We start from the raw sequence: 26,532 nt of genomic DNA on the forward strand, positions 1-26,532 counted from the left end.
TTTTTCTTCTTTCTTTTATGTATGGGGAAGAAAGTGAAAAATGAGGGTGGAAAACGATGAAAATTAAAGTGGAATGGAAATGGAATGGAACCAGTTAAAGTCCGCGGGAGGGCAGACTCCTCTAACTATAAGTTAGTTAAATTCTGTGTGGGACGGCGGCGTCCTCTGGTAAGGGAGTTTGTTTTTTTTTATTTTTATTTATTTTTTAATTTTCTCTCTTTCTCACTGTTTGTTTCTGTTTTTGTTTTGATTATGTAAAGCACTTTGAAATGCCTTGCTGCTGAAATGTGCTATACAAATAAAATTTGATTGATTGATTGATTTGCATTTAGCTTCATCCATCTTCCCATTAACTCTGATCAGTTTCCCTATGCATACTAAAGAAGAGCATCCCCTTGTGGCCAAAGGCAAACTAGACACCTTATGGCTTTTCTAAGCAAAAGCTGACCTTTTGCTTCAATCTTAATTTCGTTGAAATTGCACATATCCACAAAGCCACTGGATTCGATGTGGGTCTCTTTTGGTTGTTGCTTGCTTTGAATTTCATCTTTCGCTATCAACGTCAATGAATCCTTCTTTTGCGAGTTTTGTTTGTAAAAAATTGTTAAAAACTCTACTGTCTCACTTCCACTGCGTTATTAATATAAGATAGAAGGAATCTAAGTAGCACTGTCCATCAATCGGTATCCACCATCTTCCCAGATCGATTTTTTTATTTATTTATTTTTATTTGTGTTTGTGCCTGAGCCGCCTTCAGAGTCACGTGACGTGAGCTGATGTTCCCTGAAAATTGTACAGATGTCCAATTGCAAAACTGGCAAGCATGGACATGTCGACATCATCACTAACAAGAAACATCAAAACAGGTTCTTATCCACCTACAACATGGATGTACCCTGCATTAAGAAGAAGGATTACCAGCTGAACAGCATCAGTGGAATAAGCAACAACATCGATATCAAAGCGGTTTTCTATACTATGGAAGACAAAAAAAGATCCTGCAGAGTATATTGAGAGGAGGTGAAGGGGTCATTAAAGCATCCTGCCCAGTAATTTGCCACTGCAGGAACACCGGTTCAAACATTGCCAGAAGCTCCTCGAATCCTCCACATGAACAAGGAAGTTGAGGCAAAGTTTGAAGCGGGGGAAGACTTCATGGCCACTGTGATGTCTGCTTTTGGTTGAGGAATGTGCTGTTTGCTAACAAGGTCTTTACTCCCAAGGCAACAGACATGTACGCTGTGTCATCAGTGTTTCAGCCTTCAACAGTCTGATGTCATTTCTCTCATCAGTCGTTTCCTTTTCCCCTCCTTCCACCTGGTCGCTTGTTCCTCGTCTTTTCAACTGCTGCTAAAAATAAAGCTCACCGTCGCTCTGTTGTGCGGCAGCTCGCTGCCTGATTGCTGAGTTTTTGCTCGGAAGCAGTTTGCTTCACAGAAAAATTGTCTTTCAACTGTCTGATAACATTTTCTTTTATGTATTTTGTGAAGTAGTTTTATTGTGAACACAAAGCCAAAGCACTTTGCACAACAACTTTATCCTTTGCACCGAGTCTTGCCTTCGGAAATGTGTTGTTGCATAAAGACGCCACAAGTGGATGTGTTGCAAAGAATCGAGCTCCCGCTCACATTCTTGCCTGGTTACTGGTGCAGAATAAAATCCGTAGGGCTTCAAATCTCCGTTTGCTCACCTGAAATCAACAGAAGCTCCTATGCAGCACAGAGTCTGTCAATGTTTGTGTCTATTACATCACATAGACTATCAAAATAGTTTCTTGTGAAGATGTTAACAACTCCCAGACATGTCCTAAATCTTTAAAAAAGCTGTAACCTGGTGCCTCTGCTATATTTTTGCTGCTGTAGACCCCGATTGGTAACCAAAAAAACAAAAACAAATGCAAAGTGGTATCCCCCATTTTATCACAACAGCAACACGCTTCTGAATCACTCAGTCCTGAAATATTTTAACGTGGAACCCCTCTGTGACTCGCCGATCAGATTAATTAAGATTGTAGGAACTCTCTGCAACTGCTACGTTTCCGGCTGCACGACGTTAAAAAGAAGTGGTGTGTTTCCATAACAATGGATCACATGATAAGGTTACTTTTGAGAATCCTACAGAGGATTACTGTCAGACAGCGACTTCCCAGAGCTCCACAGAGCGTACAACACCGCTCAGCTCATTGCCTCTTGTTTCTGCTCTTAAGCTTAACTGTGTCACTCTTAAACTCTCTGCAGGCTCATTATCGCACTCATCAACTTTGTTTCTAAACTCATTTAAGTTTGCAGCAAGTGTTACATTTTTTATTTTATTTTATTTTTTTTTAAAAAAGAAAGCCCCACTATTTATAGAGTTTTTTTTAAAACTCCTGCTTTTTTTCTGTGAGTGCGTTGAAAGTTCTTGTAAGTGGCCATTGAGTTGGGCTTTTACCTTCATCCTTGCACCCAGCTGTTATGACTTCTCTACTGACCGTGTTCGCTGACTGCTTTCGTTCCCTCTGCAGGACTTCCTCACAGATCTGATGATGTCTGAGGTGGATCGGTGTGGGGAGAACGAGCACCTGATCTTCAGGGAAAACACTCTAGCCACGAAGGCCATCGAGGAGTACCTGAAGCTGGTTGGTCAGAAGTACCTGCAGGACGCGCTCGGTGAGTGATCAGGGGTCATGGTGACACGCAACTTTTTGTCATTTGAAGCCGAAGAAAATGAGGATTTCCCCCCCCCCCGATTTGTGGTTCGCTTTGTGTTTGTCCTCGTTGCTGATGCAGTCTAGTCCGCCCTCATTAGCTCTCCCCACGGTGCGTCTTAGGGCAAATGATTGTGTTTTATCATTTTGAGAGCCTTTTTTTTTTTTTTTTCCCAGGCCATGCTCTCAAACATTATGCCAACAGTTATGTAAATGACGAGTGAAATTAAGGACACCAACGTTGAGATTAATTATGCTGTTCAGAAGCTGCAGGATTGATATTCTGTACTGGACTGCCATTGCGTATACGGGTTAAGATGAGATCAGCCAAATATAGAGGAACTCTTTCTAGAAGACCTGCTGCAGAGTGCTCTGGACCGTAGACCATAATGCCACAATTTACCATCAAATGATCTGAAGCTCAAAGCCAAGGTAACACAAGAGTGGCTTTCAGAGCAATCTGTGGACCTGAATCTAGTTAAAAATCTCTGGAATACATCAAAATACCTGTCTACTGAGTTTGACATCTGACGCCTTTGATCCGATTTACTTTAAGCGAACCAGAGTTTGTTTTCTTCGTTGGCCTGGATTTTTTGTGAATACAAAAGTGAATTCTGACCAAACAACTGGACCGAAACCCAGTTTTTTGAGCCGTTCTCGGTCGGCTTCCCAGTGGACTCTGGTGTGGCTTTCCTCTGCTGTGAATACAGACGGGCCTCGATGCAAACCAACTACAGCAAATAGGTGTAGTTGGTGTTTGTTTGTTTTTTTACTTCACGAGTCACATTTGCTGAGGATTAAGTAAATATTAGCTCTTCGGCGCTGCTAATGGTGCTCATGGATGTAACGATTGTGCTGACCTGTCGTTTTCTGCATAGCTGCTGGCATGCTATGCGGAGAATCTCGTCTCATTCAGCTTCCACCAGCGTTTTTGCCAAAGCTGGAAGCAAAAGTTTGAAATATCACATCACGAAACCAGCATTGTATGAGTCGGTCTTGACGTTCCAAATTGTATCGCAGTTTTAATAACAATTGAAATGCAGCAAGCTTTCTGTTGTTCCCAGATCTGTTCTTTGCTCCCCCCCCCCACCCCCCCATCATTTCAGATTATGCTTACATTTTTTGGTAAACCGGTTTTCATTATGAAGTATCTTAATGGGTTTTAGAGTGTCTGAAACGACACAAAGAGGTGTAGAGGTGTTCATTGCTTCACTGTGGCCCTGTTGTTTTCTCTCCTTTGTAAACACAACATTAGCGACTGCAAGAGTTTTTCATGCCATCGTTTCTTCTGAGCAGATTAATCTGCAATGTTCCGCGCTATGTTCGCCAAAGGTTGAAGCAAGTTTATTTGTCCATCTGCAGCTCTAAAAATAAGCACTTTACATGCACTGTGTGCTCTTCTGTCTGCTTAATTTAGAAATGTACACAGCAGAGAGTTTAATCTACACATCCTCTCAGCCAGCACCCATCACGGTTATCTTCGTACGCTAGCAGTGTCGACGCTTGTGTGCGTTTACGTGCCTCGCTGTGTGGCTTCTTTTACAGCAGGAATGTTGTTTTTTTTAGCTTTGAGTTTGTCTCAAGGTTGAAGTGGAGAAAAGTGACCAGTTAGAGTCGCTGGAATGTTTTTTGTCATTTGTCGGGAGACGGAGACAGTTCTATTCCCCGTTGAGAGATTTTGATCCCAGTATTTTAATCCACTGCCAAATAAAGCTGGTTTCAATTTAAGGACTGACTCAGGCACATTTTATATTGGAATGGGAACACAACATCCTCTAAAAAAATTTAAATAAAATCAAATGGTCTTTTTGGAGTGCTAACCATCATGCAATAGAACGAAAGTTTCCCCAACTCTGTTTTGCATGGATAAAACTTCCAAGGCAAGATCGCAGCGGTTTATAATCATTGTTGCTGCATATTTGGGTATTGGATGCTACATGAAGCATACCAGTAGCAGGACTAGTTTTTTGTGCATGAGGTGTGGATTTATCATTAAGGAGAGACCACATCGACTTCCTGCCATGACTGCAATGTCCTCATACCCACATCTGGCTGAAAACACTCTTAGGAATTTATTAAATGCTCAACTGCTATGGAAATTGAACAATCCATCACTCTCAGCTGGGGAGAAGCGCACACACCTCCAAAATGTGCATTAACTGTTTGACTAAAGAGCACAAGTCTTTGATCCGCACTATAAATTTGAAATGTACCTGTCACAATAATAATTTTTAAAATATCACACTATATAAGAGGAGAAAAGTATAAAATAATTGGCAATAAGCTTGTAGCCAGGGCCATGCAGAGGCCACTATAGGGGCAGGTGCTCAACAACAAAAAAAGGGCACATCTAACCACATTCTAGGACAGAACATTAACAAAACCACACAGCTTTCAGAGTTTAATAAACAATGATAAMTTACAAAAATGTGACATATACAATCAAAGCTAACAAACATCTCCATATAGAGCATACAACAATGCATATGTAAGATATCATTAAAGATACAGGGGAGAAGCTTTTTAGTTATCTAGCTTTGCTAGCAAAGTTGTTAGCTAGCAGCTAGCTAATAGCACAACAACAACAGCCTAACATCTGTATGATAGAAATACTGGATCGATAGATAAGAACAGTTTCTCCACACCTGGCTGTCTCTTCCCGCTCAGTAGTTCTTCAGAGAAAGGCAGACGCAGAGGCCTGTCAGTGTCTGTTGTATTTCATTACCTCTCTGCTTAAACYGCGACTCCGAGCTGAAGCAGAAACGATACTTCAACGTTTTCCGTCATCTGACAAGTAGCAAGTCTACTTCACTTTATTCACCAAAAACGTTTTTTTAATTCACCAAAAACTGTTATGTAATCTGGAACGTTCGCTACGTTGAGCTCCGCAGTTAACCGCCTTATCTCACTGCACGAGAGGCAACTGCGTCATGGGAAAAAGATCAAAGGTAACAAGGTGACCGGTTTATTATGTCATACAAACAAGAAACAAAAAAGCAAAGAATTGTAGCACATGTGTCAGAAGAGGGCTTAGGAAATAATAATACAAAAAAAAATAAAATAAAATAAAAAATTGACCAAAAGGGCACTTTGGGGCAAGGAGCAAAAAGGGCAAGTGCTCATCACCCCCAGCTGCTCCCTCTGCACGCGCCTGCTTGTAGCGGTACAGAAACTTCCTTTAACGCTACAAGCTAATATTGCGAAGGTAAAGATAGTCCAGAGATGGTGTTTGCTTGTCTGCAGGAAATTTAAAGCTGATAGTGGAGGTACAGAAACCACTCACATACTTTGTAGGGAAATTATGTACATTGTAATGAAAAATCTTTGTTGTTAGATAGTAGGAGCGCAGTAATACCTTGATTGCTTTCATTGTCGCTACGTTTTCCAGATTTGTTTCCATACAGCCAAACTTATCATAGAAAAGTTTGAAACTGTTGAGTGGTTTTAATCCAACATAAAACATTGAAAAGTTTTACCTCAGTTGTTCTCAACTTTGCTGTCTTTTGAAAACACATATGTTGCCTTAAACGTTTTTGTTTGTTTGTTTGTTTGTTTGTTTGATTGATTGATTCTTTTTTTTTTCTTCAGGTGAATTTATTAAGGCTCTGTATGAGTCGGATGAAAACTGTGAGGTGGATCCATCCAAGTGTTCCTCTGGTGACCTTCCAGAGCACCAGAGCAACCTGAAGATGTGCTGTGAGCTGGCCTTCTGCAAAATCATCAACTCATACTGGTGAGCGCTGCGGCGCCTTCATCGGCCTTCTACGTACATTATTCCAAGAGTGTTTGATTGCACACATTGTTTCACTAATGACGGCCATGCTTTGCCATACATTTTGATTCTTAAGTGTTTTATTAGAAAATCAAACCCATTTGTGTTTTAAATTAACCTTAATTATATCTCGAATTATAAGTCACATGTAAAGGTTCTTTTTTTATGTTTCGCTTTGCCACAGTGTTTTTCCACGAGAACTGAAAGAAGTCTTTGCGTCGTGGCGGCAAGAGTGCAGCAGCCGGGGTCGGCCGGACATCAGCGAGCGGCTGATCAGCGCCTCGCTGTTCCTGCGCTTCCTCTGCCCGGCCATCATGTCGCCGTCACTTTTCCACCTCATGCAGGAGTATCCAGACGACCGCACGGCGCGCACGCTCACTCTGATCGCCAAGGTCACGCAAAACCTGGCCAACTTCACTAAGTGAGATATTTTTTTTGTCGACGCTTTTTCTCTAAACGAAGGCGACACCTTTCGTCAAATCGAGGGCTTTTTAGAAACTTTCTTCAAGGTCTTTCTATGCTTTTTCTCTGTCTGTCTTCAGATTTGGAAACAAGGAGGAGTACATGTCTTTCATGAACCAGTTCCTGGAGCACGAGTGGACCAACATGCAGCGTTTCTTGTTGGAAATCTCCAACCCCGAGACAATCTCAAACACAGCCGGCTTCGAAGGCTACATTGACCTCGGCCGCGAGCTCTCGACCCTGCATTCGCTTCTGTCGGAGGTGGTCTCCCAGATGGACCAGGTACGAAGTTAACAGTGAGCTAAGGCTCCACCGTCGACTTGTGGGCAAAATATGTAACCAAACAGATAAACGTGAGCATTCAAGTGTGCTTTTGTCGGATTCATGGGACATGAATACTAGCGATACCTGGTTAAATTTGCCTTATTAAGTTGCATCTTGACTCTGTGCTGTAATCAGTTGTTGGGAACTGATTACACTGCTAACCCACACCATTTGCTTTTGCCGTTTCTTCTTATATCAGGGAGATTGTATGGTTAGAATCAGCACACCTCAATTATCATTTTGAGATTCAACTGTTCTGTTTGGTAAAGAATTTGTACTTTATCTAAATTGTTTAGTTTGCTTTTATACAGTGACTACAAATCTTTAATAGAGGGCTGTACCAAAAGTTGGTGTTTTAAACTAGTTTTCCATTCCAAAACTAGTTTTGATTCATCTAGGATCAGAGTTGACTTAAAATGCCCGGCAACGTCCTGATTTCAACCACCTGACCCAAACTTTCACCTCCAGATGAAATATCAAGCACGGTGGTGGCAGAATCATGGTGTCATTACGGATCACGGATTATATGGGTTGACTTTGCTGTACGTTGTTGTGGTAAAGAGGGAAAGAAGAATCCTCGGGAAGGATTTGCCCAATCTTTAGCTTCAGCACCTCTCAACAGCTGGACAGTAGAAACGTTTGCACAACTAGTGATCCCAACTCTCTACAAAACATGTTTACGAGTGGATGAAACCAGATGAGATGATGCTTTCACTCTGACCTCAACTCTTTTGAAAATTGGTTAACAGTATAAATAAGCAAATCACAGTTTGACTTTCTTTTTAAGACCATGATGATGAATGTTTTAAGATGTCGTGTGATACGTGTTGTTTTCATCTGGCATCCGACAGAATATAGACCTGAAATTTCATATTGGATAGTAAAGTTTCCTCGTATCGCAACTAATTCTGCCAAGAAAAGTGATCAAACAACCACAAACAAATTATGTCCAGAGCTTATTGATGGTGACAGAAAGCCTGCACATCCTCTCAGTGTACTAACGACGTTCATCCAGAGCGCATGTGTAGCTGTTAGTTGTGTAATCATGCTGCAATGGAAAAAAAAAAAAGAAACTGGTCAAAAAAATCAATAGGAGACCAAAACTATTACATAAACACTTCTGACCAGAAATCTATACATTTTAAATAATGGATTTATTTGTGTGTTAATAATGCAGCTTTTTTTTTTTTTTAAGTGCAAAGTGCCAGTCAATCTGATCAAAGATTTCCTGTGCTTTTGGCTTTGAATCCAGCTTCGGCTTTATCTGCATGCTTATCCCAAATCAATCAATACTTAATGATTTCATTACATAAGGGGCACACAAAAGAGGGCCAGTGTAAAGTATTTACAGAGTAATGCACATTAGCTCTGGTAGCTGCGGACTGCAGGTGGTTATGCTCCTTCTAACACTGTCCTTCAATAATTCAGAAATCACCGTCTGGATGATCCTGCAGCCCACCAGGCTGCCCGTCCTGTTACATTATTAATCATGTTGTCTGAATACGACGGTCGGTTCCACGGTGTGGGGGGAGACGACGGGGAGGAGGGAAAATAACGTGGTTTAAAAACTATGCAAGTCAAAAATCTTGGATCGTGGCTCCTGAAGAATCTTTTGTCTGGCTCTGATTCCATTGTGTCTGTCTTCACAGAGCATGGCCTCAAAGCTGAGTCCTCTGCCCAGGATCCTTCGGGAGGTGAACACGGCTCTTTCCAACCCGTCCTGCGTCCAGATGACCCCGGGACCGCCGTCGGAGCCCGTGGGTTCCCCTCCCTCCGAGGCAGGCTGCAGCATCTCCACCGGGCTGCAGAAGATGGTCATAGACAACGAGCTGTCGGGGTGAGAGTCATCGGTGGCGCGTCGTAGGCGCGAACCAAATTTATTTGTGTTCCTGTTATTAGTCAAAGACCCATATGAGAGCGAGACGCCGAAATATCAACAGAGCAAGTAGTGAGCAGCAAATCTGCTGACAAAAAATGTGTTTTAACTGCAGAGTTTTCCATTTGAACTTCCCAAACTATAAACACGACACAGTTCTCAGGGGGGTTTTTTTCCCCAAATCTTTCTGCTAAAGACATTAATATACCCCGGTTGAGGTATTTTTAGAAATCTGACAATGACTGAACCAAACCTAGCCGAGACAGATCAATCTGCCCGCGAAGAGAGAGAGAGCTCATTACGAGCTGATTGATCTGTGAATCAGTCTGCAGTCACTGAACGCTTGAATAAAGACCGTTTGGCACGCAAGCTCATTTAAGCTTTGCAATGATGTGTTAACTGTTATTTTCGCATCCTGATTTGGGGGTCTTGTCCAAGTCCTTTTTTACAAAGTCTTGTAGTTTTCACGTTCATTTTAGGCAAAATACGTCGACTAGTTTGGGGTTTTATTTGTTAGACGAACACAAAGTGGCAGATGATTGTGAAGCTGAAACAATACGAAGCAACATCCCAAGGCACACACATGAAAGCATACTCCTGTCTCGGACTGGTCTAGTCAAAGTTCAGCTCAAAATTAAGCAGAGAATCAGACACGTAGCTTAAGAGTCCAAGCAGTCTAAACACAGTCATACAAGATTTCTTCCACAATTTAAGATTCTGTGACCCTGTTTGTGTTTAAAAGAAGAAAAAAAAAACACATAAAAATCTGTTTCATTTTCACTCAGTATTTGGAGGATTTAGAAAAGTTTGTGAAATTTGAAAGCACAAATATTTTTTTTTCAGAACAGCGCTTCTTGGAAACATCATCCTGATGCTGCAGTTCCAAGACATTCACGATCCTTGAAAGTGGCAAAAGCGACATTTTTTACAAGACATGCAAATATCTACAAAAGAAAAGAATTTAAATTCCCAGAAATCCGATCTACCTTGAAGCGTCTGCATGTCGTTGTTTGTGCATCCTCGTTTTCTCTCCCTGTCTGTTTCAGGTTAATGTCTGCCAGTTCAGGCTCTGACAAGCAGCGAGAGTAGCACCTCTGCTTGTTTGCATCACCTTTGCAAAGCTTTTTTTTTTTTCTATTTTTTTTTTTATCTTTGATGAATACACACGCACGTCCGCTTATGCTGCTCGTGTCCTCGCGGCACAATGACAAAGAGATGCATAAAAAGATTAACATGAAAGTGTGGGGACTAATAGCGGTGTTCTGCGATCTGCAGCCGCCGTCGTTACAGAGCAGATGACAACATGTCGAGGGGAAACAGGAAGTGAGTCAGACAGCTTCTATCATTACGCTCATCAGGCTTCAGGATCAATGGAGCTAATTAACTGCTGCCCCCATTTATAACCTGATGTCAGAGCCTCTCATCGTTACTTTATCGTAATAAATGTTTGCGCGCACACCGATGGTGCGCACTCGTGTGTGCGCGCGCGTAGCCACGCCGCCGCGCCTGAAATTCAAATGAGCTTCAAGATTCTGCGTTAATTGCTTCCCATCCGCTAACCTGTGACATGAAAAGGAGGAGGGGAGACGAGACAGCAGGAAGAAATGGGGCAAGAATGAAAAAGAGAAACGGGTTAAAAGAGAGGAAGGGTAAGGAGACTCGGGGAGAAGGACGAGCCGAGGGAGAAACGCTGAGCGTGACGCGAATGATAGGTTCTAGCAGGATGAGTCACAACTGTCAAAGTAAGACGTCTTTTTGGCAATCAGGACTCTATCTGTCAGTGGAGGCAGGAAAGGAAAACAGAGGATGAATGAGAAAATGTTTGAGAAAAGGCATCAATATACTTCTTTTTCCGCATTTAAAAGAGACTGGTTTTTTGGTGCCCATTTTTTCCACTTCTTTCAGTCTTTTCAGAGAAACCAGTAGAGTTTCAATATTCACACAGCGGGGAATTATTTAAGCCCACAAAGATTGTGGCTCCTTGAATGAATATAACACGAGGCTCAGAGTCCAGGCTTTTCTCCTTGGACTCTAAGTCTCATGTTAGCTGGTTTAAGACAAAAATATTTGACACGATCCAGAATGATCATCTGAATCCTCTTTACTTTGAGTAAATCGGTTTTGTTGACAAGCAGTTATGATTTAAATAGTTTTCCTTAAAATTCTGTTTATTTCTTTCCAAATTAGACCAAAACTTTATTGCAGTAGAATACGCACGAGTCAGCAACAATGCTCACTAAAAAATCGTAACTGTTAGTAATCTGGGATGTAATTGAAGTGGTTGAAGTCAGTTTGTTGAATGACATCGTCGACAAAGTTCAGACAAAGCTCATTCAGTTTTATTTATCTATACACAGGAAAACAAAGATGTTGGGGAAATGAGGCTAAGTGAAACATTTCTTTTACGCACTGCTAATGCACTTTGTTTGCTTTTGCTGCTCCTCACTAAAGCTTTGTCAGGGCGTAAGGTTAGAAAGGCAGACAGAAAAACATTGCAGTCGTGGATTTGATCTTTCCCCATTATGATTGACAGAAGAGGTTTAAACTCCGTCCTTCTCTCTCTGTTCTTTGCTCCTGTTTTGCATCCATGCAGCCTCCTTTTTAACATCTTGGGATTTGGACTCCTAGTTCGGGTGTATCTTGAGCTTTAAAGATGCCATTCGTTTGCTCCCGTTTGTAAAAACAACACTTTCTTGTCATGGCTTCGCGTCATAGCAACTGCCCAAAAGTTGCGCAGCATCCAGAAACAAGGAGAGTAATTGTCTAAACATGCAACCCGTCAACCAAAGCAAAATACGAACAAAAATCTACAAAAGCAACAAATCAAAACTAACAAAACGGAGCCACTCCAGTATCTGTCATGCCACCAGGAATGGTGCAGTTCTAGAATTACCCAGCTAAACTCCTAAACACGGTTGTTGTCCCTTTCTCTTTCAGATTGGTCGACTTCACCCGGTTACCTTCGCCCACTCCGGAAAATAAGGACATCTTCTTTGTGACGAGGAGCTCGGGTATCCAGCCTTCGCCTGCTCGCAGTTCGAGCTACTCGGAGACTAATGAGCCCGAGCTTGGCATGTCCAACAGCAACAAAAGCTTATCCATGGTGGACCTGCAGGACCCCCGTAATCTGGACGCCGGGACAGCTCAGAGCCCTTTGGATGTTCTGGGTGAGAGCCAAGCTTCTGGCGGGGGCTGGCCCGCCAGAGTCTCTCAGGGCAACATCCCAGGCGGTCCCACCATGAGGAGGCCAGCTCAGGCCCCCATCACCCCAAACACGGACAGCACTCCGGGCCGACCCACCCAGCTACTCGCCCCGCTGTCCTTCCAGAACCCGGTTTACCAGATGGCGGCCTGCTTGCCGGTGTCTCCTCGAGGAATGACTGATTCGGGGTCAGAGTGCCACAGTTCAGTTAGTTCCCATAGCAACAATGAGGACGGGCCAGCAGGAGGGAAGCAAGCCTTTATGAACCATAGCAGCGGTGGCGGAGGAGGCGGGGGAAGCAGCGGCGACGAGTACACCCGGCGCTCTGGGGAGTTCAACCGTCGGCAACTGTCGCTAACGGAGACCCAGCACCAGCCCACCGTCCCGAGACAGAACAGCGCCGGCCCCCAGAGGAGGATAGACCAGCCTCCCCCCCAGAGCGTCACGCGAGGCCGCACCCCGCCGAATCTGCTCAGCAGCGGCCCGTACCCTCGCCCCACCTCCGGCAACATGATGACGTCGTCGCCCGACTGGCCGGCCAGCGGCCCTCGTTTGCGGCAACAGTCGTCCTCCTCTAAAAGTGACAGTCCCGAGACCAAACAGAGAGCTCAGCACAAACAGGTCAGTGTCGAAAAACGCAACCGTAATGATGTCGAAATAAATAATATTAAATAATAATAAAAAATACTGAAGAAGTTATTTCATAAATCAACCTTGAACTGTCTCCGGTGGTAAATACGGGAGATTACGGATATTAAAGAAGAGCCATTCTTGAAGGGAAGCCTTGGTGGGTGTAATCGCAGAGACAGCACATTTCACCCTAATGAACTCCAGTCACAGCCTGGGTAATAATAGTTATTTCCATACAGGCGGCCCCGTTTCCCACAGCACCGCTTTACTGGGTATTAGGGTGCTGCAGGAGCACAGCTTGAATCTTATTAGATAAATGTGTAATGTGGCCTCCACGCAGCTGAGGTCAGAATTCACACTAGGTTAAAATTATACATATATGTTTAAATATAAATGCAGATCTTACTAAGCTGGATCTTTACTGCACACCCTGTTTAGCTGTGAACAAGTTAACACAATTCTGACTGAGTGTTTAATGTTTCTTGGCAAAATTGAGTTAAATCTGTTGGATTATCAGCTCTTTGAGCATAATCAGCAAACATTTGTATAGTATAGTCGACTATAGCATAGTGTAGTTCAGTGTAGTGTGGTCTAGTTCAGTGGTGGGTGTGTAGTCAGTCTAGTAAAGCGTAGGATAATATAGCCACCGTGTTCCTAAATTTGGAAGCTTCACCTCGATGGCTCCAAAGAGCACATTTTCAGCAAAAAGGCAGTACACAGTGCTTAAACTTTTTATTTGTGACCATTAAGCTGTCCTCAGGAAGAGAGCTTGACGTATGTTGGTAACTGTGAAAGTGAAGGCGTTGATTCTTTTCTGGTGGGATCTCTGTCTGTCCATGCTGATGGTAAACCTGCTTTACTCACATGACCTCTGACAAAAAAAAAGAAAAGAACAGACTCATAGAAAGAAAAAGTTAAATAAACAAAGAAGGCAACTCTTGCTTATGATGAGTGTATGTAAACGTCTGACTGGTGCTATATGTGCTCTGGTTTGGTTTTAGTATCAGGTAAGTCTGTTTAATGCTTCCAGAATGAAAACCCTGGACACTAAATACTGTATCGTATCATCAAAATGTCTGCATCTTGGCTATAATCTTCTCAATCTCTTTTGTTGAAAATGACGATTGGTTTCCTCTTTAATGGATCAACAAAACAAAAACGACACCAGGTTTGATAAGAGTATGTACAGTAAATCAACATTTGCAATAATTTATCTTTATCCCTACATATGAGGTGAAACACACTGATTCACTTTATTTTATTCTACCACTGTAGTTATCCATTAACGTGCATGTAATGATGTAATGCCATATTGATGTTAAAATGTTCAAAGAATGAGACTTGAGGTGTTTTTGCTGATGTAAACACAGGAAACGTAGCTCCGAACATCACAACACACATTAACTCAGCACAAAGACTTCCTCTTTCCTGTAACTCTGAACCTAGCTGGACGAAACGCTTAGCAACAAATCAACCAATCAAAGCTGAGCAGAGAGGGAATCCATCAAATCCAACGAAGCGGGATCACTTTTATTACTAATCAACTCTCTGACAGCTTTTAGCTCCCTCTCTTGATCTCAAGTATCCACTTCCCGTGCTGCCATGACACGCGGCGTTCTCGCACAGATTTGAAAAGTGTTTGTTTGTGCGCGCGCACCACAGTGGGAGCTCATACAGTCAAGTGTGTGCATCCATTCCACCTGCTGCTTTTCAGCCCAGATCAGTTGGTGCATTTCAAGCTTATTTCTGTTGTTCCTGTTGTGTTTTTTTTTTTTTTTGCAACCTCCCTCCTGCCCCCTTTTCCCTGACACTTTTCATTCAGCTCATGTGTGTGTGTATGTGTGTGTGTGTGTTTGTGCTGGTTTTATTAGGCCCCCTCCCCAGTGAACCCCAGTGCGCTGGACCGCACAGCAGCCTGGCTTTTGAATATGAATGTGCAGTATTTAAACCATGAGGGGATGGAGCCCGAGTCACTAAGAAACAGAGAGGATCTGACTCAGGTGGAGAAGGTAACCCCCCGTCATCCAACCTTTGACCTTTAGCAACCCTACACCCTTAGCTTTGAACTCCCCCCCACTGAGCTCTCTCTCTCTTCTTTTCCTCACCTTGTGGCTCATACGGTGCTTTGAAAAAGTCTGCTTACTCCTTGCAGCTTTTTTGTTGTTTTTTTTCCTGCGTTTTTTTCAAGTTACGACCACAAACTTTAACATATTTAGCAAGGAATTAATGGGATGAACCAACACAAACAGCGGAGGGAGTGGTTTTCAGAAGTTTTTTTTACAAAAAACATCCCAAGTGTGCCGTTTTGGTTCTGTATTCACCCCCCTTTTACACGCATAAACATAAATGAAGCTCAATGAAAACAACTTTTCTTAAAAGTCACCTAATAAGGGAAAAAATGTACCTCTGTGTGAAAGTTATTCAAAGATCTGTTGTATTTCGCCAGAAGTCATCTAGAAAACAGAAGAGAATGTGTTCTGGTCAGATGAGACCAAAACACTGTTACTGTAACTCACCATTTCTATTACAGAACACGGTGGTGGCAGCGTCATGCTGTAGAGAACTGATTCTTCTGGCAGCTTAAGGTTCAAATTTATATATTTTACCTTTACAAACAAAATGATATTTGAAGAAATATCATTTTGGAGAGGCCCAATCAGAGTTCTCATTTGAATCTGACAGGAAGTCGGGGGATGATTAGGGTGATGACGAGGAGGCCTTCCAGTCTCAAATACTTATCACCAAGATAAATCGACAAAATGAAAGTGGAAACGTGCAAAAGCTGGTTGACATTTGTAGAAAAACTATAAATAAAAACACATAAGCAACAATGTTGTAAAGATGATATTATTTATGTGCTGGTTAACCTTCAAATATCATAAACAGAAAGTCGGAGCTTCAGTCAAAATGTTTTAGATTGGCATATTCGTCATTAAAATGACCCAGTCTTTGTCCAGGTCTAAATCCAACTGAGAATATTGCAAAAAAGAACAAACAACAATGTTGCCAAATTGGTAAATGCTCAAAAAAAAAAAAAAACGGCTGAATACAAATATACAACGCACTAATCCTTGTGTCCTTTTTCTATCACTTCACAAATATGCACAACTTTGTGTTGCTACATAAAATCCTAATAAGAACATTGGAAAATTGTTTTGACAAAATATATCAATATGTGGAAGCGGCATGGATACTTTTCCAAGGCACTGTATTCAGCTTCTGAAGACATCTTTTCTCTTCCTCCTGTTGTTCTGCTGTAGCATTCCCTCTTTGCTCTTCATTTTGATTTGGACTTGTGAGAGACTCCTAAATCACAATTATATATAATTACAGCCTCTATCAAATCTAACTGTCCCACATGACCACAATATGTATTTTTGTCATTATGTCAGACTGCAAATGTTGTAAAAATGTTGTTCATTTTGCTAATTACACAGAAACACAAAGTAACACTTTTTAGTCTCCAGTCGCCAGCGCTCAATATCACAACTACTACTGCAACAACTTCATTAATCTGTTGGTTATTTTCTTACTAATAGGTCAATTGTTTGGCCTGCAGGGCTGGTGGAAAGGCCATTTAAATAGATTAAGATGTCTGTCTCATTCAGCCAACTGGAACTAATTTAAACACATTCAATGTATATCATTTGCAAGGGAGAGCACCTTAATTGTTCTCCTGTAAGCTGAGTTAAGCGCTTTCCACCTGGAAAAAATAAATAAATAACTGAAATAAATAGTCCTCGTCACATTGAACGCTTTATTCAATATCATTTTGAATATATTAGGGATATTTAGGACATTAAAGTCTGATGTTATGTAAACACAAGCAGCAGTCTTCATAATACCACACACACAAAAAATGTATATATTTTCTTAGGACTCCCCCCTCCTCCTCACATCACAAAAGTAAGATTTCAAACCCAAACTTAGCACCGCATATACGTGCGTGTGAGGATTAACACACCGAATATCCGTGTAGCCTGTGCGTGCATGTGTGTGATCGAGACAAAAAGTCGTTTTTGTGCCGCTTTCTCTGCTTCCCAGTGTCTACAGCTGTTCATCGCTGCTTTGCTTCTTATGCTTTGTTTGGTTCCCACATGCTCCCTCTCTCCATTTTTTTTTCCTCCTTCCCGCCTATCTATAATAAGAAGAAACCTGTCATCCTAACGTAGCTCATACTTCATAGAAGCCAGCAGCCCTGGGAGGGAGAACTACCAAAGAAGGCAATAACTCGAGTCTTAACAAAGAAACCGCAGCCGCCCTGAAACGGCAGAACGGACTGGAAGACAGTACGGCCTCCGCAGAGGCGAGCCGCCGCCGCTAACCAACCATCTGTTAAATTTGTTTACAATGCACACTGTGTGTCATAGGAGCTGTAAAAATACAGGGCATGCTTTATCCAATATGGAAATATTCATGAGTCACATATCTTGCATTTCTTAATTCACACGAGTAAGAAGGAAAACAAAAATATTTTCAGTTTATATTGATATCTTTTTTTCTTTTCCCAGCAGCATTTGCATCGCAAAAACAAAATTTAGGGTCATGCATAACATTACTTAATCACAGAAACAACATATCAAATATTAAAATTAAGAGGTTTTTTTCTCTCTGTCTCTCTTAAAGATAGCTGAATTAAATAAGGCCATCTGAGGAATACAACAATTATTCATGAGCCAGTAAGCAGGGGAGCTTAATAAGTACATCTTAGTCATTGAGAAGTAAATATACGGAGGTGGGATGGACTCTGAGCGCACAACTCAACAAGTTCAGTAAGACGTGAATTTAAGACGTGTCGTGAATTTGCACAGAATTTAGTTTCTTTTTTAACCCCGGCAACTCAAACTTCAGACAAATCTTTTTTTTTTTCTTGCTTTCACCTCCTGACTCACTCTGCTCTACCAAAAAAAAATGGTGAAACTCCAGACCCTTAGATGGAGAATACTGAATAGAGAAAAATTATGAAAAGTCCATGCTGAGCATGTTCAGCACCCTCTCCGGTTTTTTGACACCCCTGTTGAAGATGTGCAAAATGCTTAAAATGCAAACCTTTTTTAAAGTAGTTGCATAATTTCCCTCTGAATAAATCCAACAATGAGATTTACACACTTATTTTTTTTTTTTACCACTCTTGCTCTTACCATCCTCGTCTTTATGTGGGGTACAAGATAAAATTAGGCCCTCATCCAGCCTTATTCGTCACAGTTCCAGTTTTTTTTTACTTGAGATTTACCTCAGAAATGATAGCGTTTCCTTCATTAAAGACGACCAAAAGGAAAAACATTTATATTGTTATAACCCACAATCGAGCCCAAAGACTTGGAATCACACAACCTTAGTGTTGCCTAATTCTAGATCTACATTACAGAAGAATACATTTGCACATCTTAAACTTTTCCACATTAGTCTCATTGCAACTACAAACTATTATGAACCTTAGCAGTTCAAAGCAGTTTTACTTTTACAAAACATATACTGAAATTTGGCACAACTGCAATCCTACCAAGACGTCCACTTGATCAGAGATACAGCCGAGAGCTGCAGGGATCCACAGGAGAAACGTCACGACACAAAATCTGTTCGTTGTGAATTACATTAACCTGTTCTTTTGTGAAAAGTTGTAAGAAGAAAACCATAACTAAATACAACTTTATGGTCTACATACAAAACATCATTTGCAGCAACGAAGCTAACACAGCACATCTTCTTGAGAAATAGTAGCGTTATTGTGGGTCAGGGTTGGAGGGACACAGGAAATCCAATGAGAAAACCCCCCTGAGGTCGTACGGGATCATTATCAGCCATCTTTAATCGTGACAGAAAATCTCTGGTCGTGAGCTGGAAGCGGTGGCCTGCGGTTGTCCAGTGTGACAGGCGTCCCGACCAGAGACAGCCCGCAACAAAATATCAAGCGGTGTCAAAATGTTTCTGTGACCGAAACATCTGATTTCTGTCCTCCTCCTCGTCCCAGTCATGAGCGCGTCTCCTGCTGCATCCTCTCCCCTTCCTCTTTTCGCCGACTTGCTCTAATAATAAGTGCATCAACGCCCGTAACTCGCTGTCCGTTCCCCGACTAGCTGACTGACGTGTCTGTCGGATCTCTCTGACAAGACTTTGCCGCAGTAACAAGCCAGCGCAGTCTGCCGTCTTCTGTCGCTTGGTGTGACACGACTTGCCATCATGTCAAGTTCGCAGAGGGTGACATGTTTAAGTTCTCTACCCCTTTGTGAGACCGCACAGTGAGTGCCGGGCTGTAGAGGCTGCAAAACAGCGGGGCGATGCTGCCGAGCTACGATGGCCTGGTTTAGTTACTACGTCGGACTAAGCAAAATAGCCTAGTCAAAGTCCATGCCTTAAAGTAATCAAAAATCTTTGGCAAGTGTAGCACTTTCGTGCATGATCCTTTATGTCAAACACATCCCAAAGTGTTTTTATGATTTTCTTAAGGCACAAAAAGTAGGTGGGGGAAAAAAATAGTAAAAAAATAAATAAATTCTAAGATTTTTTTCTAGGTGATCAGTTGTAATTTTCATCAGTACATCAGTAATGTTAGTCTTAAGGGTTTAGTTGATGTCACACTATTTTCTTTTTTTACCTGCCAGAAGTAGGGCCTGGATATTCCTGAATTGGTCGGCCTGCTTTTCCGTCTGTTTGCCGTATTGGATTTAACAAAAATGTTCTTGGACCCGCTGTACATGGCCAGTAGTTGATAGTGTGTTGCATGACGCACTTGTGTCTACTTCAGTGGTCTGTGTGCATTTTCAACATACATCTCCACAAGAAAATGGCCTTGCAGTGACTGCTACGCATGAAAAGGCTAATGTATTGTTCCACCGCATGAAATGCTTGTAGTGAAAATTTAAATGTATGGTGATAAAATGTTAAAAAAAAAAAAAGTTCCAGAGTCATGAAAAACTGGATTCTGCTGGATCTCCAACTGAACTCAGAGACAAAATGGAGGATTTCCAACGTCATTCTGACCAAACTACTAGACTCGATTTAATTCTTTTGCAAGAAAAGCTCTGACACAACTAACTAACTAAAAGTTGTGTCTGAATTCTTGAGCATATCTGGACCTCACTTTATACACAGCAGAGATTTGAAGGCATATGTCATATGGCTACAGCCCAGTTCTGAGGAAGCATAATCCTTTCCAAAAAAAGCTTTTTTTCTAACTTCACAGCACGGCTCCTCACTAAAACAATGTGTGCTCAGCTCCATTTGGCCTCCATTTCTAATTTTGTAGTCGATGGCGACCATTTTTGCACCACTGCTCCTTGTGAAAGGTGTCCGCCGTTGGCCCGAACGGAAAGATAACTTTATCTGGAATGTTGTCAGCTGGAGCATCAGGACAGCAGGCGGGCGGAGGGGACATCTGTTCAAAGCTCCTTTGTTTCCCCATCTCTCTTTTGTTCTTTCTCTTATCAATATTCACACCGGGCGTGTTCACTTCACTCTCCATTATGCTGAGCTCTACGCGCAGGTCGCCGTACGAGCCACGTCTTCTTGTTTTGCATGCAAGCAAATGCAGGCGGGACGGTCGGGTGCTCGAGTACAGCCCAGCAGGTCGGAGGCGCAGCTCGTTTTGAGGGAGACGGAGAAGCAGAACGAAAGCTCGGTCACGACAGATGCCGCTCCGCTCTCGAGGGGATCGGACACAAGAGCGGAGGGATCAGAGACGGAGAAAGGCGAGGACAGCCGTGTCTGTTTGAGGTCACCGTTCCCCCGTTGTAGAGATTGCTTGAACAGGAAAATGTCTCGGCGATTTGGCGTGCGTGGAAGGTGACGGAGAACGATAAGAGATCCCAATAGTGAGGGAATCAGATAATTCAGGGTGCTGTCGAAAGGTTACCCTAAACTAAACTCCCTATCAGTTGTTGCTGAAGGTTGCAGCATTTAGTTTAAAAAAGAAAAAAAATCAATTCAGATAGGCAAACAGGTTGTCTCAAAAATGAACTGTGTACTTTCACCTGCACTGTGGCAACAAACTGCAAGACAAGAGCTGCAGACACCTCTTCTTATTCTGACACATGCCAGGTGTGAGGTGAGGTGAATTGTTTAAAAATTCAAGGAACACGGCATGCGGCTCAGGGATGAAGTTGATAAAAGTTTAAAGTATAGTCGGGTTATAGAGAAAGACAAAAAAAAAAAACAACCAGAAGATTTGAATTCCCTTACAGACAAGTTTTAAATCCTTTATTTGGAAAGGACGAGCGAGTGAAGAGAAATGTCGAAATCACCTGCGTTTGTATCGGAGACTTTGTTCCACTAATGATGTCGTGTTCCCGTTAAACCAGAGATGGAATAAAAATCACACGTGAATAAGTCTGTTCAATGAAAAAAAAACACGCAGCGCCATCATCCTCCTGCCACTTCCTGTTGTCGTCTTCCTGTTGTAGTAACGTCTTGTCGGTCGTCACGAAAAAAGCATCTCCATTGCAAGATGGGCTCATTTCGACAAATCTGAAAAACAACCTCATCCTAGCGGAAAAACATAAAATCTAAAGAGGCGAGTTTTTATTTTAATTTTCAGAATTTCACTTTGCGCAGCTACATAGTCGATGGAAACGCAGCGGCAGTAGACATTACATCAAAGCTGCTTTATCACGTCATAAAATGTGTGTGGGGGGGAATAGTAATAATTCCAAGTACTTTTGTAAGGCAGCTGAAAACTTTACAATCTTTCTGGTACCCCTCACTCACCACACAGTTTTTAATTTTTTTTCTCACCAAAATCAATTTCTACCCTCTGGCATGAAGAGAACTTTCTGAAACCCTCCCATGAGGTTTTACGATGGGCAGATGGGGATTCTGGGGGTTTAGTTTGCAACTCAACTCTTCCTCCTCTTGCTGTTTAACAAAAACCTCTCAACTTTTCTGTCTCTACTATTGAAAAGCCACTCTGCTCGACAGGCCCTTGGATATATTTTCGTAATCACCGGCATATTTGCAACTTTTTATTTTTCCTGTTCTCGTGCGATTAAAGCGAGCACGGCTCCCGATGTGTCCCTATGACGACTAGCATCTCTCTGTCTCTCTCTGGTGCTTTCGCTCCGCAGTACCAGCAGGAGATCGCAGTGCTGCAGGAGAAACTGCGCGCCTCCGTGCAGAAGCTGGAGGAGTACGAAGCCCGTCTGAAGGGTCAGGACGAGCAGGCCCAGAAGGTCCTGCTGGAGTACCAGGCCAGGCTGGAGGAGTCGGAGGAGCGTCTGCGTAGGCAGCAGGACGACAAGGACCTCCAGATGAAGAGCATCATCAGCCGGTAAGGGGGGAAGAGTCCGGAGTGTGCGTGCTGCTGGGCGTTTGCTCTCTAACTACTTAACAGTTGTGTCCCCATTTGTTGTTGTGACACCCAGGTTAATGTCTGTGGAGGAGGAGCTGAAGAAGGACCACTCTGACATGCAAGCGGTCGTGGACTCTAAACAGAAGATCATTGATGCGCAGGTCTGTCGAAACATTCATTGTACACTGATCTCACTGCATACAAGAAGATGTTTAATTCATATTTTTTGCATCTAATCTGGCTGGGGAAAGCTCCAATGGTTGAACAGAATATACCTGCTCTGTCTTTCTTTCTCTTTTTTTTTTTTTTTTCCTGAGAACCAACATTTACTTTTATGACTTATTTTACGGCACGGAAATAAATTTCAGATATACGTCTCTCAAGTCAAACTGGAAAACATCCGCCCCCGCAGGATGGCATTAATGCAAATTCACACACAGACAAACAAAGGTCATTAATCTCCTTCACGCCCACAGTAACGAGAGTGTGTGTGTGCGTGTGTGCGTGTGTGTGTGCGTGCGTGCGTGCGTGCGCGTGTGCGTGTGTGTGTGTGTGTGCGTGCGCGCGTGCGTGGGTGTGGGTGTGTGTGCGTGTGCGTGTGCCTGCGCCTGCGAACAGCCGCAGCTCGGCAAGGCGGTTTGTCCGTCAGCAGGCAGGGGAAAATAAAATATAAAGAGCGCCACTCTGGCCTCAACTGAGACTTACGTTTGAGTGAAATGCTTAAATTTATGGTTACGACACCCCTGTATCATATTCTCAACAACTTTTTTATTGTTAGCTTTACTTAGGCTGCTATCTTGGCTATGTTATTTATTTTTTTTGTCGGGAATTAAAAAATGTGTAAATAGACAGGAATATAAAGTAAAAATGAGCACAAGGTCATCGAGAGCATGGCTGAAATTTGCAAAAGAAAGTAATGAGAACAGCAGATTGAAGACCTGATAAACCGGCACTCTAAGCAGGGATTTAAAAGCTCTCATGAGGATAAAATATCAAAAACTAAAGTCCTGGCAACAACTCCACTTCCTTTGAACTGCTGTGTCACCAGGTTACTCTGTATTTGTGAACTCTGCAACGGATGCGTAGAATGTCGCGGCAGCGGATGGAAGGAGTTAAAAGTCTCGGTTTTCTGCGCAAAATATGTTTCAGTCTCAATCATTTGGCTCTTGCCTGGTTCAGTAAGGCTCTTTACAGTCTGCTTACTCACTAAGTTGTTGGGTCCTAAAAGTTGGCTTTACGCTAAAAAAGTTGAGAAAGTGGTCAGAAAACTGGACAGGAAAAAAAAATCATGTACTTTTTGTGCGTCAAACTATTCAGGGAAAGTTAGGAAAAAGTGGATATTGTTTTGTATTGAGGACAAGCAAACCAAAAGTAACTGAACTGATTTGCTAATATGGTAAACATTATGCTCACAAACAACCTCTGTGGTCTGAATGTTGACTCTCTGTCAGAGCTAGCTCCGCTAGGTCTTCCAAAGATTGAATTGTTTCTTCACTTTTGTGAAAACTAATTTTGAATAAAGAGACTGTTTTTGGTGGGTTACATTTTTACTTTCGCAGATCTTCAAGTAAAGTAAGAGTGCTCACTCCAAACTGTAATGCCTTATCAAAAGATGACAACCGCACGAGAAACTCCCATCTTAAAGGGTTTTATTGTCAAGAAGACAACAAGTTTTCTGTTTCTAACAACTGGAAGTCGCAGTCTGCAGTTCCAGAGCACTTTGGAAACTTTTATATTGCATGGAGGCTGTTCTCCTAAGGCTCATTAGTCATAGAAGTATACTTTAAAAGACAACAGATTTGTCACTTTTTAATATAAAATATACTTCCTGTTAACGTAAAAAGTAGCACGTAGTATTTGGAGCTTTTTAATCAGCAGTAAATCATCACAAACTGATCAAATCCTCTCAGGAATCTGTTGGGAACAAATCCATTGGAAAAGCTTAGCAAACTCAGATCTTAGCTGAAGAACAGATCGCAGTAGCCTGTCTGAAACGGGGTTTGGGTTTTCTGAAAAAGTTTTCCTTCTCGTTGTTTTTGTGCAGGAGAAGCGCATAGCGTCGCTGGATGCCGCCAACGCTCGTCTCATGAGCGCGCTCAGCCAGCTGAAGGAGCGTTACAGCATGCAGACCCGCAACGGCATCTCCCCCACCAACCCCACCAAGCTGCAGATCACCGAGAACGGAGAGTTTCGGAACAGCAGCAACTGCTGAGGCGGCTCGGCGCGTGTCTGAGGCTCCCGGGCGTTGTACAGAGTGTTCCTCCCCCCTCCTCTCCCCACCTGGATCGACGAGGGCCTGTTTATAGATGGACTGTGAGACTTGTGTGTGTGTGTGTGTGTGTGGAGGTGTGGAGGTGTGGGTGCGTTTTAGAAAAGCAGCCGGCGTACTTCCGGAAGACATTTCCACTTTCTCTCAGTTTGGGGACAAACGTTTGGCACGAGGACGTTTTACGCGAGGGGCCACCCAGAAGGAGTGCAGCTCGGAGCGGATCACCAGATGGCCTTCACCAGGGAGGATGGTGGAAAGAGAGCGGAGGCAGGGCAGAGCCTGTACATAGAAACTCCGAGACGCGGACGAGTTGAGTCGCTGCGAATACCCGAGCGCCTGACCACGCCTGGGACAAACCACTATAAAAAACCGCAAGCGTCGACGATCCGCTCCTACCTTTCCCCCTCCCGACAGCGAAGTGGGCCCATTTAAAACCGCACGTTGAGGATTTTCACTTAAGTTTGTCTCCAGAGGTTTACGTTCCAACGCTTTATCTCAAAGTTTATGTTTTTAAAGAACCAAATATGAGCTATAAATAGATATTTTTAAATCCAAAACAATCTTCTCCACATCCCTTTTAACTCAGAGGTGTGTTCCTGAGCGTCCAGTTTACCCTCTCACCCCCCTGTGCCCCCAACAACCCCTGCACCCCCGCTTTCCCCCAAAGCAGTGCACTTTGTGAAAAGCTATTGGCACACGAAACGCCTTAACTAGGGAACACACCTCGACTTTAACCCCGCAGCGCCTCCCGATTCTGCAAAAAAAATCAAAGCGCAAACCCCATAAAGGCACAACTTATACTGTGGATTTGTAGAGAAAACGACGTAAAACGAGATGAGATGTATTATAAACACTAAAGTAAATGAATTCTATGTGATGCTATAGTAATGAAATTTAACATAGATGTATGCATTTTTTTTCTTCTAGAGTATACACACACACATATACCTATATTTGATAATGTCAAATATAAAAGCAGCCCTTTATTTAAGACATTTAGTGTTATTTTTCCTTCTCTGATGGCGAGAGACTGTAGTGTGTAGCTTGCTTTTGGAGCCCTGGAGAGGAAGACCAGCCTGAGCAGCGATCAGCACCTCAAAGCAAAGAGCCTTTATTGTTCTTTATGTAATTCATGCAGGTGTTAGGAGCCCCTGTATTATCGTTCCTGTTGTTTGTGGGGTGTTAGAACGATAATATGGAGTTATAATATGGAGATTTCACAGCCTAATGGTACTAAAACAAAAGTGCAGAATGCAATCTGATTGTGTTTAGAACCTAAACCTACTGTGCTACTGCTAAAATATACCGTACTGATTGTTATCGTACAGTATTTTTTATATACACCCATAGGGAAATTTTAAAATGCTAAAATTTACAATTTTTTCTTGCCTTGTCAAAAGTAAAGGTTTTTATTTATTTATTTATTTATTTCTTTGGTATTTGATCCCAAAAGCTGGCTCATGTCTAGAATGAGCACAATCAATACATGGTAGTTTTGTTTTGTTTCTCTGGTGCTCATCACTGCTCCGTCATCAACACATCATTAATTGTTATGATTGTCATGATGCTGGTCGATTCTCTCCAGTTGTGCAGGAGCTGTAGAGTGACGCGTCTCGACGCGCTCGCTCACACTATACACTGGACTGGCAGAGCCGTTGTTTGTCATTGACCTCCATTCAGTTCATTTTCTCTCTAACCGCTTTATTTGTCCGCCGAAATGAAGTATGCTGCATCCAAACTGTGACTCCATCGATCCTCCTCGGCATTAGCGTTCTCTCTCGCCTGCCTGACCTCATCCCTTTTTCTTTGCTTGTTTTTTTGTTTGTTTTTTGCCTCTGAATGTATAGACGCCGTTGTAAAGTCTTGTGCTGTGACTCACTTTCGGCTCACTCTCATCTGCTTTTTTGTTATCATTTCACATGCAAAAGTCTCAATACATCGACAGCCAGTCGCAGCATCTACACCCATCAGTTTCATTTGGTCACCGTTTGGTCAGTGAGGATGGCTGCTCTTATAGATATATATATA

General features: G+C 42.5%; 1 protein-coding gene across 11 annotated transcripts in view; it reads left to right on the plus strand.

The window, feature by feature from the left end:
• Nucleotides 1–25,270, plus strand: part of LOC103473386 (disabled homolog 2-interacting protein) — a 183,964-nt gene extending 158,694 nt beyond the window's left edge. For 9 of the 11 annotated variants that reach the window (XM_008423606.2, XM_008423610.2, XM_008423611.2 and 6 more), the window contains 10 exons: nucleotides 2,504–2,648; nucleotides 6,275–6,419; nucleotides 6,643–6,879; nucleotides 7,001–7,202; nucleotides 8,894–9,081; nucleotides 12,058–12,943; nucleotides 14,824–14,961; nucleotides 22,012–22,214; nucleotides 22,309–22,396; nucleotides 24,280–24,447. In XM_008423606.2, the coding sequence (XP_008421828.1) occupies nucleotides 2,504–2,648; nucleotides 6,275–6,419; nucleotides 6,643–6,879; nucleotides 7,001–7,202; nucleotides 8,894–9,081; nucleotides 12,058–12,943; nucleotides 14,824–14,961; nucleotides 22,012–22,214; nucleotides 22,309–22,396; nucleotides 24,280–24,447 (2,400 nt within the window). Of the gene's footprint in view, nucleotides 1–2,503; nucleotides 2,649–6,274; nucleotides 6,420–6,642; nucleotides 6,880–7,000; nucleotides 7,203–8,893; nucleotides 9,082–12,057; nucleotides 12,944–14,823; nucleotides 14,962–22,011; nucleotides 22,215–22,308; nucleotides 22,397–24,279 lie in introns of all 11 variants that reach the window. The other 2 variants (XM_008423605.2, XM_008423607.2) reach the window with 2 other exon arrangements.
• Nucleotides 25,271–26,532: the final 1,262 nt, after the last annotated feature.

This window comes from Poecilia reticulata, linkage group LG12 (genome assembly GCF_000633615.1).
Source record: "Poecilia reticulata strain Guanapo linkage group LG12, Guppy_female_1.0+MT, whole genome shotgun sequence".
In the NCBI taxonomy this organism is placed as follows: Eukaryota; Metazoa; Chordata; class Actinopteri; order Cyprinodontiformes; family Poeciliidae; genus Poecilia; species Poecilia reticulata.